Here is an 18,590-nt window from a genome sequence, read left to right as displayed (position 1 = left end):
ATGAATGAGTTAATGAATTTAAATGGACATGACAAACATGCCCAACAATTTCATGCATGATGTTGTTGGATTAATGTTTATTAGGAGAGACATATATACTAATGGGGCAGCTTTCTCTTCTCTGATTTATCCATCTGGGTTACCCCCTGTCTTTAAACCGTGTCCCCAAAGTGTTGATCTTATTGGTAGTAAACTAGTCCATTCTTAAGTAAAGATAATACATTAGCCCTGGGCATTTATTTTTGGAACACTATGTTCTTCCGTGCATTCATATGCGACACTGCTTAGATTCAATGCAGCCATGTGAAATTCCACCTACCTAAGGTACAGTACCCCAAGAAGCAATACATATTTGTAGGTGAGACCTTAAACAAAAGAGTAGTGAGATCTTGTGGTTATCCTTCCCGATGAGCACACGATAGCCAAATACTTTGCTTTATAAAAAGCAGAAGGAATGTTCGGGTTCATAGGGATGGGTCTAGCCAGATGAGTCGTGGTGTAACCACTGTATACATCACTAGTAAAGTCTTATGTGGTGTTGTATGTCCAATTCTGGAGGACACACCTGCAGAAACATAGAAAAACTGGAACCTGTTCTGAGACAGGTTTCCAACATTTTGAAAAGTTGCAACCACAAGTCCTGTGAGGTCAGATTCACAAATCCTACCTCATACACGCTGGAGAAAATTAAGAGTAACAGGGATAAAATACAGGCACTTAAATTCCTAAGACTAAATAAAGTTCAATTAGCAAGTGAAGACTACTCTGGTAGAGCTAAAAATAGAAGCATTAATAAAAAGCAGGGATAGAAATGGATGAACAATATTATGGTTTCAGACCGGGTTGCAACTGTTGCAGTAGCGATTAATCCTTCTACTGCTTCAAAGTTAATGGGTGTGCATTCCTGGTTCACAATGTGTAGGGAGGTGAGCTTATACCAATCCACTTTGTATGGCATACTCTTGGTTCAACCTCACAATCCCATGGATAAAGCACCCAGCTCGCTTCTTGACAGTCTCACTCCTTGGGATATAGTGCCTTGCTCGCTTCTTGCCACTCCCTTACCAGAAAGTACTACTTCTCCTTTGCTTTGGGTAATTGTCAGGTTGGGATATTCCAATGCGGCCTCACCGCGGCTCACTGTCCTGTGTCAACAAAACCCGTCATCACAGTCCTATCAGCAAGTATTTCATCACCCTTGCTTTGGGTTTTTGTCAGGCTGTAATATCATCACACTCCAGCCATGAGTCTCCCTGCACGCCATTGTAAAAATTCTTTGGCTTGAGACCTTGCTCAGCCTTTCTTGCATGCACTGGCAGAAGTGGCATAAGGGTCTGGTCTAAGTTCCCCCAGCAGTAGCTCTGAGTGGTGAATTCTATTTTTGCTCCTGCACTACACCACACCCTTCTCCTCCTTCTGGTATGGCTCCTGGTTGGTTCCTGCTCCAGGGTGTGGTCCCTATTCCAGATCACTGGAGGCTTTCATAGTATTCTTGACTAGGTTATCTAAAACAAAATGTAATTGGTTATTTCTTGTCCTCTCTCTTTATTCTTACAAAAGGAATGGTTATTCTTGTTCACCCATTTCCTTTCATGTGTTTCTCTCTTCCTCTATTGCCCATCAGCTGTAGCTGTTCATTCAGCCCCTTTTGTTATTTGGAGTTAATTGGGGCAGGTGCAGCAGTGGCTGAGGGTTTAATAGGCAGGTTTATCATTTTGGCGTTGGGTGGCAGTCAAGCAGCTGCCTCGAGGTTCCGCTACACAGGACATTGTCTCGCCACTGGTCCATGATGAAGCGCAACTGTTCGGGAACACCACAACCACTTTTATGTCTGAACAGCAAGTCAGCACTGAAAGAGGTCCTGTGATCACATTCTGGAATGCTGGAGTTGGCAGAAGCAACCAAAATCCTTGAACAGTTTCCAGGGGAGTCGTGTACATCTCAGGTGGGAGTATGTACTACAGTTTGGCAACAGGGCTCACTTTTTGCTAAGTGCTAACCATCTATGTTGGTGTCTGCCAGGGGTGGACTGTCCTAAAGGGAACTCTGAAGATTTCCCAGTAGGCCTATGACCCCTTTGCCTCTTGTGTGTGGTAGACTGTTTTATTTCCACATGTTCTCATAGGAAAAGGGTTGGGCTTGCTTAAAAGGTGTGATATGGGGCCTCTTTGAAAATCATTTCCAGGGCCTCTTTTTGTTCCCAGTCCACCCCTAGCTTCTGCTGACAATATCTGCTCTTGGGTACATTATGCATTCCAGACTTAGAAAGGAGGAGGGGCTGTGGATAATTCCTTGTTTAACGCTACCTCCTTGAGGGGCATAACATATAGTGGGAGGGCATCCCTGGTCCCCAGGTCACTCTAATACTCCATAAGAGTGCTTTCCAATGTGACTGTCACATGGCCCTGAACTGTAGGATACAGCACCACTCTAAAAACAATAACACTTCTACTTCCTTAACCAACCTTAAATTTTTCGTGCCACTTCACTTGATCTGTGTCCTTTAATATTCACAATCAACCTAAAATGTACAAAAGCGCAATGGATAGGAGGGATGGGAAGAATAAAAACTATCAGAAAAGGAGAGTCTTTAGTTTTTTCATGAACCTGGTCAAGTCCTAAATATGTCAGATCTCTTCAGGCAAGGAGATTTAACAGGTGGTCAAAAGTACAAAGACAAAGCTGCCATTTGCCCTAGTGCGCCCAATGTAAACAAAGCAGTTCCCAACCTCAGCGAACAAATGGTTCGGAACACCCCATCCAAATGGATGGGTTGCGAGGCAGTGAAACACAGCGGAGCACCATCCTGTAGACATGGAATGCAACAGACGGCCACACATGCACCATAAGGATTCCAACATGGTGGCGACGCTATGACCTGCTTTTAAAGACGTGGTAAGAAGAGGTGAGATAAATCACCTAATTAACCAATGTTAGGCAAACCAGGTAAAAAGAAAATGCTGGTTAAGGGCAATAGGATCTATGTGATTACTGCGCCCTAATAACTGCAATCCCCTAAAATGTTGACTTTTTTATTTTGACCCCCTTTTCACCCCATATATATATGCAGGAGGAGACCCCACACAAAGCTCCCCTACATGTATTAAATACTATACAAGACCCCCCACATATATACGGGGTGTAAAGGGGCTCACCATTTTAAAAAAAGGTCCACATTTTGGGGGTCCCAGTAATTGTGGTCAGAGTTAATTGTATGATCCCTGGCAATACAAACTAGGTAAGGCATTTCAATTGGTTTCTAAACACATAATGGGCCCAGCCAATCCCAAGGGCTGAGACAAACAAAATCCTGGAGGAGCTATAAAAGACACGGAAAGAAACAGGCATAAGGAAGAGAAACTACAGTAGTTAATCTACAGGGGGCTAACCCAGAGATTGGACCCCAGGAGGGCATGCTGCTGGGCGAAAGGCAAACCAATCAAATGGCCCTTGCACAAGTAGCAGGAGGCCTGAAAGTGAAGTGTTTTCTAACAAGGGGAGGAGTGAATGCTGGTGAAACGCAAGGTCTGGGAAGAGAGAGTGAATGTTGAGAAACCCAATTCCTCAAGGAGGGTTACGAGAAAGCAAGTGCAAACAAGAGTCTGGTAGAGCACCTGAGGAAGGACATTAAAGACGCCTGACACCTAGCAAAGGTCTTGCGAGACACAATGAAAGGAGGAAGATCAAAGAGGGATCCAGACTAAATAAAGTATGTGTTTTCCTAGACTAGAATTGCATATTTGAGATTAGGTTTGTGAACTCCTTATGGATAAACCTTGGAACATTTGTGTTATAAATGTAGGTTAGCCTGGGGGTTAAGGCAAGTATAGGTGTTTCAAATTTCTGTTGGTCACATCCCCTGGACATTGGTTTGTAGAATAGGATGTATCAGGAGGGAAGAGGACTATTAAGAACAGTTTAATAACTCTATGATTTGGACACTAGTCGGTGATGGACATTGGAAGAAAGCCCCACTTTCTGAAGACTCATCCCTGACTTCTGTTTCCATGAGGAACTTCCTTATTGTTTATAGACATTTGCCTACATCCTAAACGTGTTGGGTCCAACCCCAGCAATGAACAGCGTTAATAAAATCAGTCTTTTCAACCACACTCATTTTGTGCCATTTGCGTCATTGCTTGGCCTTACCACAGGTCTCAGGAATCTAAGCAGCATAAGGTAATTTGTGGAGCTAGTGACAGAATTAATTTCTGCATCAATGGATAGGTGAGCATCCAGATATACGCCCAGGGTCTTTACTTTGTTTTTGTCTGAATGGGATATTCATTGTTTGGAAATGTGGCATATAAATCATGATTTTTCGTGTGCCATATATTGGTAGGAAACAAGTAAAACAGTGTTTGATTAATTGATTGAGCTAACCAGCTTCCTTCCAGGTCTCAATACTACTGCATAGGTGTATCAGCTGTAGATGGATGGCTTCCAAATTGCCCTCGAAATATAAATTGTTTTGGCGTCATCTGCATAATTCACTTGATTCCATTTTGATTCTTTTTTCCAGGGAGTGGATGTCTGAATTAATTGCTGGAGGTGATACTTTGCTTGACTCGAGTGGCCTTGATTCAAGCAGGTTGCAGAGGGTTTAAATATAAAGTTGACCTTACCACTTGGTGTTCTGTTCTTCATAAGTACCTGGCAAACATCCAGGGTCTGGGACACTTTAGCTTCACACTTGGTGTCCTACTTCTCATTAACACTGCTATATGTTTAATCTCCAAACCCCCCAAATTCTTTTATAGAGGACTTCATAATGAATTCATCAGTTTCGGGGAATGCCCTGCGGACATGTCCTTTAGATCGCTATATTCTCAAAAATTGGAAAGATTTCAAGGCTTGGCTTTCCCCTGCTCATGAGCCTTCTGTAGTACTCTTTTCGGTATTAGCATGACTAACCCTCCATCCCGGTTATGCTGAAGCCAATCAGGATTGTTGTGGCTATGTTTGATCCCAAACCCCTGCAGAATGTTTCTGAATATGTGCCCTTAGAATGGTTATGCATATTTCTGAAGGACCATGGGCCTCATTACGAGTCACCCGGTATGGAAATAACGGTGGCGGTAAACCCGCCACCACCGTTGTTTCCATACTGGGTGATCTCGAGTCCTGCAGGCGGAGGTGTCATTCCCGCCAGGTCTGACCTGGCGGGTTTAACACCACCCACATGCAGGCGGACGTGGAAACACCGGCACCATCACGAGATGGTGCTGGTGTTTCCATGGTCTCCATTCCCATTGAGTCCTTTGGGATTCAATGGGAATGGGGATTTACCGAATTCCGCCTTCGGAATTCCCGGGTCACCGGGGTTGTAATGACCCGGTAATTCCGGGAATCACAGAGGCGGAATGGTAATACGAGTCCGGCAGTAACCAAGCCGAAAAAACCGGCAGGTTACCGCTGGACTCGTAATGAGGCCCTGTGAGTCATTTGCTTTTGGCACTTTAGGGAATATTGCTTAGCCATAATTGGAACTATCTCTATCTTGGGTATCATCAGTTACTACCAACATGCATTTGTCAAAAGGTGGACTACACAAATTGACACTTTGCTGTCACCATGAGCGAGACCCTTTCTCAGTTCACAGTAATGGAACAAGCTTCCCAGGTGGGCCTGTTGCTTTGCACTGCTTGCTGCAGCTATGCATCTTGTCTATCCAGATGAGCAAAGAAGTAGCATATGGCCCCGGGAGTGGCGCATACGGGTATGTCTCTGTTCTCATTAGGACGACATACAACTTGGCTGGTGTACTCCATCACTTGTGCTCTACATCCATACCTAAAGTCCTGCCTAGTGGCAGGGGAACAGCACCAATGAACGTGGACATCCTAATGTAGGCCTCTGTCAACATGGGCTGGGTTGCAGCTGCAGCAGCTGGTAATTGCCATGCAATTCACTGAAGCACCCATGTCAAGTAGGCTGACCACGCTAAGTGGACGTGACTTCTGCATGTGGGCCATCATCGTTAATTAGGCAGCCCTCCATGAACAGTTGATATAAGAAAGATGCCTTGATCTTCTTTGGAATCATTCAGGGCTGATGCAGTTTTGCAGAGGCTGCAATGCCTTGGTAAATCTGTCTAGCTGAAGGGCAGGCGTAGGAAAGATAGTCTACTGAGGGCAATTGGGGCTTTAGGCGCAGGGTAAAATGGTTAACGTTCCCACGTGCAAGCACTTCATGCCTCTAGACAGGTTCAGATGACAATATGAACACTGGTTGATCTTGCTCCATTTTTCACTGCCCCTCCAGTGAGTGCATTGGTCAGGCATTACTTTTTGGTAGGTGATAGCACTCAGCAACTACCGACCACGCCCACCTTTACCTTCTGTAACCTCCAGGTTGCTTAGGGCAGCCTCCACTGGAGCACAGTGGACATTCAGTAGCTCATGGGTGTGCCCAATTCCAATATGTTCAGGAGAGTAAGTACAGGTTCTCCAAATATCTGAAAACACAGATGGCATGAATAACAATCCGGACTCATTTGGTCCTGGATTCCTTATTTTCATTGAGTAGTGCCTTGGTGCGTGCAAGGTGAGTTAAGCAGGCAGGGAATGCATTGAGTGATTTGTCTGAGCTCCCGCTGTCCGCCTCAGAAGGGTGATCTGCAACCTGCGGCTCTACTGATGTTTTGTACTATACTTCTGTAGAACTCCTTGTTCCCCACAGATGACCATGACCTCAGGTGAAGTTCCAGTAACTTCTTTATTAGTTCCAGTACATTATGATAGTCATGTAATGTCAGGTACATCTGGGTTCAGGGCAACATACACCTGCATCCTCCCAGGTAGGCTTACATCTCCCAACTGACCACATAGAACCCCAGTCACACAAACATTCTAACCCTTAACACTCCATTGTCAATCAATACACTGACCAAAGGTTCCATTAGGATGCAGGATAATACCAAATCCCTACATATCTCCCTTCCTTAGGGACATAAAAACACAAGTAGATAACTTAACCATAATGGCTAATAACAACATGCACACAAACAACCCCACTTTCAATGCACTTGCCTCATCACTCCTAACTGAGAACATTCTGCTAGGCTCATTACATATTCCAAAATAGTCCACACAGCCGTGGGACACAATTACAATCAATGCCCCTTCCTCTTTCTACCAAGTGAGGAAAAGGCACCCAACTGCTCAAACATCCTTACTAAACCTTTTACAAATAGAGGCACCCATACCTCTCTTCCTAAACTTGACTTCATCATCCCACAAACGAACACACACACATCTCCCTCACACCCAACAATGCAAACCGGTATGTACCTAAATACACACCACCTGCAACTAGACTGAGTATCACAGATACCCGGGTAAATACTTCACTTCTTGTGACACCAATACCCCTAAATTGCCCATGTTGAAAGTATTCCTAAATACAATACAGCTCCTATTAGGGAAAACCACACTTCATTCACACCAGCATCATACCAACATCAATGACTCTACTATAGCCTTTGCTGTATCATCATGAAACTCTGAATGGTTTCTAAACCAAACAACCAAACAAAAAACTTTGTTTGACACTTAGCACTCTAAACTTTAGCATTAAATAAGGTCTTAATACATCTGCATTACAAAAGTCCCACCTGGAAATAAAACATTAGTGCACATAACTATACTTCAGATTGCACATACCAAACTCTAGCAATGTTGTCAATGCAACCTATATTTCATTAAATGTCCATCTGTGGAAGGAAAAGCGTGTTAGTTAAACATGACCGTACCACAATTTTTTGCCTTTGCATCATAACATTACCAAGTATTTGTTGAGAGAGGTAACAGAGGCCACGACTTTTACACACCATCCATGCACACCTATCAAACATGCTTACTACCACTTGCAAGATACCTCTCATACCAATGTACCTACAACATAAATACCAAATAGCATTTCAGAAAACACTATTACTACGCATATCTCAATCTCTTTCTACTTATATGCAATTTTAACCTACTTAATAAAACCTCACATTTGGATCACTTAATCCCTTGGTTGACTAATTACAAACACCCTTGAGACCTAAATCCAATCTAAAAACTATACACTTTGTTCTCTGCTCTTAAGCTTCAACAACTTCCATGAAGTACCCCTATTACAGGACAACCTATCCCACAAGAAACTACACCTGACAACATACAGGTTCACGCTCTCATGCACTCACGCTGTCCAAATGCCATTCAGGCCTCACATGAAAACAGATTCTGAATCAATAACTAATTATAACTACTTAACCAATTCAATGAAGGCACGACCAAATTGCTTCCTTTACTTATGCTCGTGAAAGCATCATCTCTTAACTTAAAAGTACCTCTGTTATTCATTCCGGGAATTAAGATCATTCACAACTTAAGCTATTTGAAAAGAAATTCCAACGGGCGGAAATGCAGCCGCCCGCAACAGAAATGGATTTACCAATCCATCTGCCACACTTCCTTTTGTAAATATCACCTCCCGAAGCGTTCCTTTCCTAGTATGTTCATAATGCTGCTTTTCATTGCTGCCAGCCGCCTGCTATAAAAATTGTACTCCCTTTGCCTCCTACCGCATCTCTCAGTTCTTAAGTAGGCTCCAAGCCACTCAGGAACTACTGACAACATGCCCTCAAATATCCTCATCACCTCATATAAGTGATAGCTCCTACATGCACCTCCTTAGCGCTGCTGCAAATGGGCCCTTGCCCCTCCAGGCACTACACGTTGTCTTGGGCAATATTCTTTCATCTCTGCACATGGGCTCTAAGCCCCTAAGGTGCAGCCACGGGCTACAAGTCTCTTAGGTGCAGGTATGGGCTCCAAGCCCCCTCAAACGCTGAAATGGCCCCCCAGGACCCTCCTCTGCTCCAGGCGCTTTTCACCTTCGCCACCAATCTTCTATTTAACATATAGGCGCAGCTTAGGTTCCCAACCTCTTCTATTGCTGCTGCCCCAACTCCAGGCCTCAAGCTGTACAACATCACTCCTCATTGTTTCTTTTCCCGGCGCAGCTTAGGCTCCAAGCCTCTCCTGTTGCTACTGCCTTGGGCCTATAGTCCTCAGTTGCACAGCATGCCTCCTCATTGCTTAATTTCCAGGCGCAGCTTAGGCTCCAAGCCTCTCCTGTTGCTACTGCCTTGGCTTTATCCCTCAGCTGCCCAGCATGGCTTCCTCATAATTTCCAGGCGTAACTAGGCCCCAGGCCTCTTCAAATTGCTACTGCCATGGGCACCAAGCCCTCCATGCTGCAGCTAGTGGTCCTAGACCCCTTAAGCAATCAGTCTCTGGGCCCTCAGCCCCTCCTCAGTCTCTTGCTTTCCTCTTTCCCTGACCTGTCCTTCTAGTGACAGGCCAGCTGGCCCCTGGCTCTGGCGCAGCCCCTTACTTTCTGCCCCTGGGCTCCATGCGCTGGGCCCTTCTGCGCCTACAGTTTTAAGCGGTCGCCCTACCTGGGAGGTCTTCTTCTTGGGTTGGGGGGAGGTGTATGTGCCATCTTCAATGCTGTCCCCCCAGCACAGCCAGCATCCTCGTCGCCAATGTAGAACTCCTTGTTCCCCACAGATGACCATGACCTCAGGTGAAGTTCCAGTAACTTCTTTATTAGTTCCAGTACATTATGATAGTCATGTAATGTCAGGTACATCTGGGTTCAGGGCAACATACACCTGCATCCTCCCAGGTAGGCTTACATCTCCCAACTGACCACATAGAACCCCAGTCACACATAAACATTCTAACCCTTAACACTCCATTGTCAATCAATACACTGACCAAAGGTTCCATTAGGATGCAGGATAATACCAAATCCCTACAACTTCCCATGATCTCTCACTATTCACTATACTGGCTAGGGCTGATGGGAGTTGTAGTCCAAAACACCTGAAGAGGCTAAGGGTGCAGACACCTGGCCTAAGATAAGCACTCTGGGCTGTGCCACTGCGCTGTTACTGATCAGTGAAAACCAGAGTCTTAAATCCCTTGCGGGTCCACACACTGCAATAGTTGAGAAGTAACGTCCTCTTTTCCAGGGCACCAATCTCTTTGAAGGCCAGGATATAGATTTCTAGCCTCCTAAACAAAAGAAGAGCTCAACTGGTACCACCTGGCAAATGCAATGCATTCTCCAGACACTCCTGCACTGCAGTGAATACTAGAGCATTTTGGCATGTAGAGAGGCCAGTCAATGGTCATTTTCTTTCAGGTGCACGCGAGCCCTCCTCACTCACTGTGTTCATGGGATGTAGATGTACTGGGGTGGAGGTCTACTGGAGAATGGGTTACCTGGAAGTGCAGTGGCTGGATACCCAATGTTAAAAAGCACTTTAGGAAAAGTGTCAATAACAAACCTGCAAGCTTAGTTGCTTCTTGTGTTCATCTCCTTGATCAAGAGCGGGAGCTAGAGTGTTTGAATGCTCGCTCTGGAGCTATCCCTATTACAGCGTGCATGAGCGTCAGTAGACCACGGTGCTTACCGTGCATCAGTCCTGAACTGGAGAACTCAAGAGCTTCAACTCTTCTTGAAACAATCTATTACAGTTTGGCAAACACTTCTAGAATCAACCGAGGAATGTGTGCATTTGAGTCACGTGTAACCTACTCCCAGAGCTTACCCAATCACTGACGTCAATGAAGAACCCTGAAAATGCTAATATACATGGGATCAAGTACCCTCCCTATACATTATAAGGATATTGCAAGTTGCCAAGGAGTTTCATGACCAACTAGAGGAACGAGGCTGAAGGCCGAGTTCCTTTATAAGGTCACAGAACTCTAAGGTGACTACCAATATCCCCTTTACATATGGTAGAGGGTATTGTATTCCTTATAATACATGGCACCACACTGTAATTCCCTTTAATACCTCGTCTCTTGCTTAATAAAATGTGAGATCTTCCATTTGCTGATTTATTTAATCAATGTAGAATCTGTTTGGATTTAAAAAAGTAAACATGTAGCTCCTTATGTGTTGCAGAAAAATATGTCAAGCATTTTAATAAAATGTATTGAAAAAAACCTTTTTTGTGTTTAAAATAGATAACATGCAGATTCTTGCTCACATTCGTTAAACTCAAGCAGTGCACAAATTAAAAATTCTAGCATAAACAGTTCCTTGTCTTTTACCTGCTGCAATGTGTCACTGAAAACTACTATATAAGCAAGGTATTTGAAAACCTTTTAATGGCTTTAATGAAGGGCTGCAGTGACAGCTGAGATGCTCTCTGCTGGCTCCAGCAGGAGGATTATGATGTCATAATGGAATCGTAGTAACTGATTACACTTCATTTATGATGTAATTTTCTTATTACAGGTCAGTTGTGATGTCACAACTAGCATGTAATAAGAATGTTTTTCTAGGATTTTATATAGATTTTGTAGGCTGCCATCTATTAATGATACAGTTGTTAAAGGAGTAGTTACAGCAAGATTTTTTTAAAAATCAGGACCCCCGTCTAGACCATATGTTATGCCGCATATAAACATAAAATATACTTTCTCTCTGTTTCAACCTGAAATAAACAACTGTCAAACGATGAATTAATGAATCGTTAATGTAGAATTATGACTTTTTAAGACTGTGCCAAATGAAAATGAGCACAATGGCTTAATTTGTTAGCATTAGTTTCACTTTGTATTTTATTTTATATTCTATAATGCCCTTAAGCTGACACGTGTTTCGGCTGCTTCCAACCTTTCTCAAAACCGGGCATAGTCAAAATTCAGCGATATGTATCTTGGGTTAGATCCCTCTTTTTCTTGCTTCTAATGCATACTCCAAAATGCGTCGGCTCTCACTATCATACGGCTAAATGTTCCAGTTAATTAATGCTCTGTTAAACAGTAAACATAAAAATCAAGACAGGCAATTTAAGCGCAAAAAAACTAAAATTTGGAACTGAACCAGTTTAATCATACTTTGCATACCATTAAATTATCTTTTTTTATCTAACAGAACTCAAAGTCTCACTAACAGGCATATCTTTTATGATGTATGTTCTGTTCCCTGTGGGTTCCAGTAGTTCTCTTTTCTTTCCCTGCTTATTTTTAGCAATGTTACACCTTGCTTTGCAATCCTAAAAAAACTGGGATCTTCAGTTTCACACTTACACCAATGACACCCGGATGCATACAAACATGCGCACCCCCTCGGAAGTACCATCTCCCCTCAAAGGTGGTGTTCTTCGCATTCAACGTCGAATGCTGAGCAAGAATCTGCCGTTCAGCCCCCTTAGAAGAGAATTAATCTTACTCAGCCTAAAAACCTTCTCACTGATGTAGCCAGACACCCCCCTCCCTTCTCCTATCATGTGTAGTTACGCTCCTTGCTAAACCTGTGAACAATTTGGGCTTTGTTGAGTGGCAGATATGAATCTTGGACACATTTCTGAGGTTACCAAGACCCCTTGCTTTAGGATGTGGCAACTGCGCCCCATTCTTACTCCATCCACTCTGATCACTGTTCTTAATTCCGAACTCAATTATGCAGTGCTCTGTATCCTGGCATTTCAGGTATGGGAACAACGCATATACACCATTTCCACATAAGAGAAGGAGCTCAGCATCGATAATATGAGTGGAAAATACACAATTCCGATTACACATACAATTATAGCATGAAGAAAGCCCAAGTGAAAGAGTAGTGCCGCTGATGTACCTTTGTGCTTTTCTCCTTCAGTGTACTGCAGGTGCAGGCTGTAACAATGAACTGATGGCAGCGCTTGTGCACAACACAGGTGCATACTATGGGGAAAGAAAGAGCAGTGGTTAAATATAGAAAGAGGACTTAAATCGCAAGATCAGTGAATAGGCCGAGCACATGACCCCAAGTCACAGGGACAGCACTCGGGTTAACTTCGATTCAACAAATGTGAGAAGCGACCGACAACAATGATTCGACGACAGAACGGCCAGCAATGGAAAAGTGGAGTCCCTGTGACCGAGAGTCATCTGGTCACGCAACCTACCAGAAGTTCCGTATGACAAATGTGTCGCAATGGGCCCAAGGGGACAGCAGGAGAATATGACCCTTGCATTTACATTTTTGGTGGAAATAGACATAGGACAAAAGGCACACATTTTCCAATGGAAGAAATCTCCTCACAAAGTCTCAGTCTGATGAAGGGAGGGGGTGGGGGCTGCAGTCTAGAGTGCCAGGAGACCTGTGTTTTAAGGTGAACGGGGAATAAATACATAGAACAACCAAAGTGGTGTAGATAGTAATAAATAACGTGTTAGATAACAGATTCCTCTTTGTTTTGTCTATTCCTCGTTGTGTACAATTATTAATGTGGCATGTTATTTAGCGAACGAAGCATAGCAGTTATTTCTGTATCGTGAAATAAAATATGAAACATAATACAGGTGAACAATGCTGCTAGGATAGCAAGAATAAAGGGTAATGGCAAGCAGTGGCTTCGTTAAGGCAATGGTCTAATGGGATATATCTGGCAGTCTGAATACACACGCAATGCCTATTTTTTGTTATTTCCATCTAGGAAATGGAAATGCCAATTTTTAGGTAGAGCCAAAGCCACAGGGCGGGTAGAGGCTTGACTATAGCAATTGGTAAGCTTCCCGGGAGTATCAGAAACCACCACAGAGCTCAACAAATACCATATACCTCAATGTCCCACTGTTTCTACTGTTTTACACAATCATGTTTGGCACTGTAGCTAAGGGTTGAGCTGGGGGGCATAAGTCTGTGCACCCAGGTAAATGGTTTAGTGTTAGAGAGCAAGCTCTTGGGTCTGTTAGTCAAAAAGGAAGCGCACAATGTCAAACAGAAGGGAGAGACAGTACTGTAGATAGAACCTAGATAGATGGCTTATGCCTATACTCAAATTTACACCAATGCACCCCCAGATAACAGGGATTTCCGATACTGGTCCTTTTAATGACCCTCCAGTCTTTCTTCTAAGTTCTGAATGAGAGATGATGCGAAGAGCACTTAAGTGGCCAAAATAATACTGTACTTTGTGTATTCGTGCATGAATACATTGCTTTAATTTGCTGCTTCCTTACTGCTACACACTTAGCCAATCAGCATTGCCGTTTTTCCTTCTTTCATCTCAGGTATTTACCAAATATCAAGCAGATGACAATGTTTAACCACTCTACCCAGGTATACCTCGACTCCTTCATCTGCTTATGTCTCTCCTTCCCCAGAGACTGGATCTAATGTTAGGGCCTGTAAAGTACACCACAGTCACGTACAGTAAAGATAAAATACAAAGTGCTGTTAATACATTAAGGTAACCCCTTTAAGGGGTTACCTTAATGTATTTGCAAACAATTTTGTCATTTGCAAACAATTTTGTGGAACAAACCCTTACACGTGAAAATTAATCTTCAGTCGACAAAATGTCTTCCTCGTCACTAGCAGATGATCCCAGCAAAGTGGTCTGGTGACACTGGATTGGATGAAACATTTCCTTTTGGTTCATCAGGGTCCTCATCCCGGGAATATAGTTGTTGCTAAGCAGGGTTGTAGAAAGTAACTTTTCACAAGTGGAGCCTCCCCCACCCCCAGAGCATCTTTCCTAAATGAGTCAGTTTACTTTTGGAATAGTCACTGGGTATCTGGGTATCTTGGTCCAGAGGAGAATTTGTTGGGTGGGACAAACACCTCTTGACCCACAATCTGATGAATGTAAATCTTGTCATTATTAGATATCTTGCCCTTCGTTGCAATATCTATACCTGAGTGGCAAGTTGATAATGTTAATACAAACTAAATTAGATAGTTCAGAGCTCTTGCCAGGATGAATTGGAGTACTCTTTGCCTTACTGTAGGAACTGTTCGATACAGATCTGTGGTTGTTTGCTAAATTGCCAATCTCATTAAGGCTCATTTCAAGCAATACCTACCCTGGATACACTCTTCTCTGAACAATGTCACCATTCTGGCTGATTCCTTTGGTGCCGGCTCTAGTCTTAGGAATTGCAGGTGAAGGGCTTCCCGGGTGCCAATCGACTAGCCTTGCATACTCGAGGGGTCAGTGAGATTAAGGGTAAAAAGTGACCAGAGTCTTGGTATGGTAACAAATGAATGATAGACATAAGCTTTGATTCCAGAGTGCCATGCCTGAAGCAGCTAACAGGGAGAAGAGGTAGAGTGAGTGATGGAGGCGTAACTGGGCATTTGTTACTAGCTGCCGCTCATTTTGCTCCCTAGGTTGGTTGACGGGAGATTAGGGCACAGCTTCTGAATGTCACACTCAGCATGCCACCTCTCCTGTGCCTATGCCCTGCAATGAGGCTTGACTTTCTTCTTTATTCAGGCAGACTTAGGTAGAAAATGATTAGAGAAGGTGATTAACTCTGAGAACTCCTTGTCCTGTTCTTGCTCTCATCAGGGGCTCCCTTCACTGCTATGTGGCTTGACAGGCTGCCTTATAACGCCGGGCATCATTCGGGGGCCCACCTCCTACCCGGTGTTCACTGACATTTTAAGATATACCAGCTCCCAGGGAAAAGGCTAAACAATGTTGTCATTCATATTAGTTTTCAAGAAATATTTTCCCCTATCTCTTTAGATTTTGATTCTCTTTGCATCCTCCCCTATTTGGCCCACCAGTACCATTTCTGAGATGACAGCTCTACATACCTCATTGCCTCCCTGTCATCTCTCCACTCTTTTCTTAAAGCTTCTTTATCACCACCACTGAAGTCCCCATTTCACATCTCTGTCTACCGCTTACCTTAATATACACTTGTAGCCCTAGTTTTATTTCGGCCCTGGCCCACTGGCGTAGTCATCGCCACTAGGCCAGGGTGGGACCACTTCACACACCCCCTGCCCACAGACCAACTGCAAAGAAAGGGTTGCTAGGAAACCTGCAGCTAAAAGGTGTTAATGACCTAGACTACCTGAACAGAAGATGGGCTACCTTGGGCTGGTCGGCAGCATCGGCAGCACTCAAATCCTTCAACGGGGCTGCGTCTAGGTGGTGGCCTGGGACTTCTTTTCTCCGCCTGCCTGCCCACTCGACCTCAGACAGGCCTTCATCACTAGCTGCATTCTTGTGGCTGCCGGACTGCTCCTGGGAAATGCAAGGTGGGTGCATGGATCTTCTAGACCAATCTCAACTGGTCAAGGCAGTGTTCCCTGGTCACGGCTGCTCCGCAAACGCAGTCTAGCTGGGTTGCCCCACTTCCACTCGGGCCCACCCTACATACAGACCCGGGCTTGGTTTTTCTTACGCCCACCAGGTCAGGCCACTGGGCGGGGCGTCATGTCTGCAGACACTGTGGGTTTCCAGGCTGCACAGGGCACACAGCTCGGGGGCTCATGGTGAAGGCTGGATCTCTCCGGGAAAAAGCAGCCCAGCTTGTAGTGTCACCATAGCCTCAAGGCGGCTGCTTGCCGCTTCCTGTCCTCTGCTTGATATCTCCTTTAATTCTGGTAACTAGTAACGTTTTTTTCCTGTTTTTTCACCTGCCTAGTCCATTCCTAGGACAGGGCATGTATGTCTATTACCACCCTATGCAGGTGCGACAGCCAATCAGGTTGCTTCAAACCTGGGCTGAATCTACTGATGCAAGCCTGGGTTCAGAGCAACCAGAGTGGTTACCGCTGCTGTTTTCCCTCCTCCCCTGAATCCGGCCCCCAAATTCAGCAACTCAAAACCTCACCCCAGCAGCTCCTTACCTGAAACAGGCTCCTCCGCCCGGGCCGCACCATCCGCCTAACTTCCTGGTCATTGTCATGGAAATAGACGAAGGGCTCTGAGCGGAGGCCCTCCTTCCATTTCCATGGCAATCCAGACTCTCCCCGGACGCTGCTGTGAACGAAGCAGTGCAGGTGTTTAATTGCTATTAGCTCCTCAAGGGTTTGCCTCGGGCTGCTAATAGCAATAAAATTGCGTCACTCGGGCCTGTAACCTGGGCCCCGGGGCTGTTACCAGCTGGTGAAGCCCGCAGATTGCAACATTATTGCTTCATTGTGTATCTTCCTCAAGGTTCCATCCAGGTTGGTGCAGTCGGGGGTCCTTGGATAAAAAAAAAACATTTGCATACTTTAAAATAAAATATTGTATACCCACCCTAGTGCCCGTGTCTTTATTTCATGTGCCACGGAGGTAAGCAATATAACCCTAACTAGGTGGGCCCTAATATGGCCAAATGATGCACCTTTTTACAATGTCCTTCTTTCTTTCCCGGTAAAAAGAACAAAATTGAGCAAGGACATAAGTGTCTCACTGCTGAGTGCTTAGATGAACACAATCCTCAGAGATAGCCACCTGTAGGTGGTGGAGTTTGTACTAAGATGAATATTTTGATGAGACGATTCAGTGAGCTGCAACGGGGTTTTAATTAGATTGCAGCAGGTGTTTTCAATACAAGTAATCATAAGCAAAAGATACATCAGCCGGTGTACATTTTTGAGGTTAATTAACCAGTTAGTCGGGTACAAATGCTGGATATTTGTGGTCTCAATCAGTTGCTTCTACATCTACTAGGGTGTCCTTGGGAATGAAACCAGCAGACTTAGTGATGTGATAGCATATGAGTAATATAAGTAATCAGAACAATGTAAGGTTGAACAACAACAACACATAACAATACAGAAGGTCAACACAACAGTGTTTCGGCCAGGAAGTGAGCTTAAGTGAGCTCTGGTGGGACGGCCTTCATCAGGACAAGATGATTCCAAAGGCGGAGGTATCTTAAGAGGTCAGGTCTGGGGAGTGCAGTGGCTTGGAAGAAAACAGTGTCCAAATACACTGTTTAGAATTTACAAGGTCTTTTGATCCTATAGGTACCCAAATGTAGAGTGTTTCATCAGGTTGGCATCTGGTGACGCTGTGTCAATCCGCCAAGGGATGACTCGAGGTCGGAGACTGGATGTCTGCAGCGGAGTGTCTGTAGACGAACACGAGACCCGTGGATGGTGCACCATGTCAGTTCACCGTTCGTATACGTGTCGGTTCACCACCTGATGAAACACCCTACATTTTTACCATGTTACCCACCTGGGCAGAGTAAGGCATCAACCAGGTGCCCTTCTTGATAAATCTTCTTTCTTTCCCTCCATTCTTCATTATCTTCCGTTCTTTCTTCCCTTTTCTATTTTTGATTGTGCCTCTTTGTACATCCTTCACTATTTCTACCGGTCTCTCCCTCTCTTTCTAATTGCTGTCTGCTCTCTCTCTGCCAGTCTCCTCCTATCTTTCTCAATATCTCATTCCTTCTTTGCCTCTAGTTGCCACTGTGACGAATCCCTCAACATCATCACTTCTCCCCGGGAGGGGGACACTTCCCATGGGGCCAGGGAATAGAGGCTGCTACCTGATAGTCCCCCTGGGAGTGGTACTCAGTGGGAGGATCCCATGGGTAGGCACCCCCTCTATGTGAGAGGTGATGTCATGCGCTTACCACTTTGGAGAACCTGGGACCGATGGAGTATACAATGCCATTAGAATGTTCCGTTCTTCTGTCAGCTTTTCCTCCTTTGACGGTCTAGTCTTTAGCAACATGGCTGCCGCCGGGAGCATTTAGCCCTCCCACTCTCGGTGGCCAGCGCGTTGCAACTGTGTTTGTTTTCCCTTCGTTGCTGAACGCTCGTGTTATTTCCCTTTCTGGCATTTC

General features: G+C 44.6%; 1 protein-coding gene across 1 annotated transcript in view; it reads right to left on the bottom strand.

The window, feature by feature from the left end:
• Positions 1-18,590, bottom strand: part of PRKCH (protein kinase C eta) — an 895,425-nt gene that overhangs the window by 428,649 nt on the left and 448,186 nt on the right. Inside the window, exon 5 of the mRNA XM_069638927.1 lies at positions 12,655-12,740. Coding sequence (XP_069495028.1) covers positions 12,655-12,740 — 86 coding nt within the window. The remainder of the gene's footprint in view (positions 1-12,654; positions 12,741-18,590) is intronic.

This window comes from Ambystoma mexicanum, chromosome 14, assembly GCF_040938575.1.
Source record: "Ambystoma mexicanum isolate Mex_15411 chromosome 14, UKY_AmexF1_1, whole genome shotgun sequence".
NCBI classification, from domain to species: Eukaryota; Metazoa; Chordata; class Amphibia; order Caudata; family Ambystomatidae; genus Ambystoma; species Ambystoma mexicanum.
Note: the sequence above shows the minus strand (reverse complement) of the source record. Positions and strands in the feature narration are given on the sequence as shown.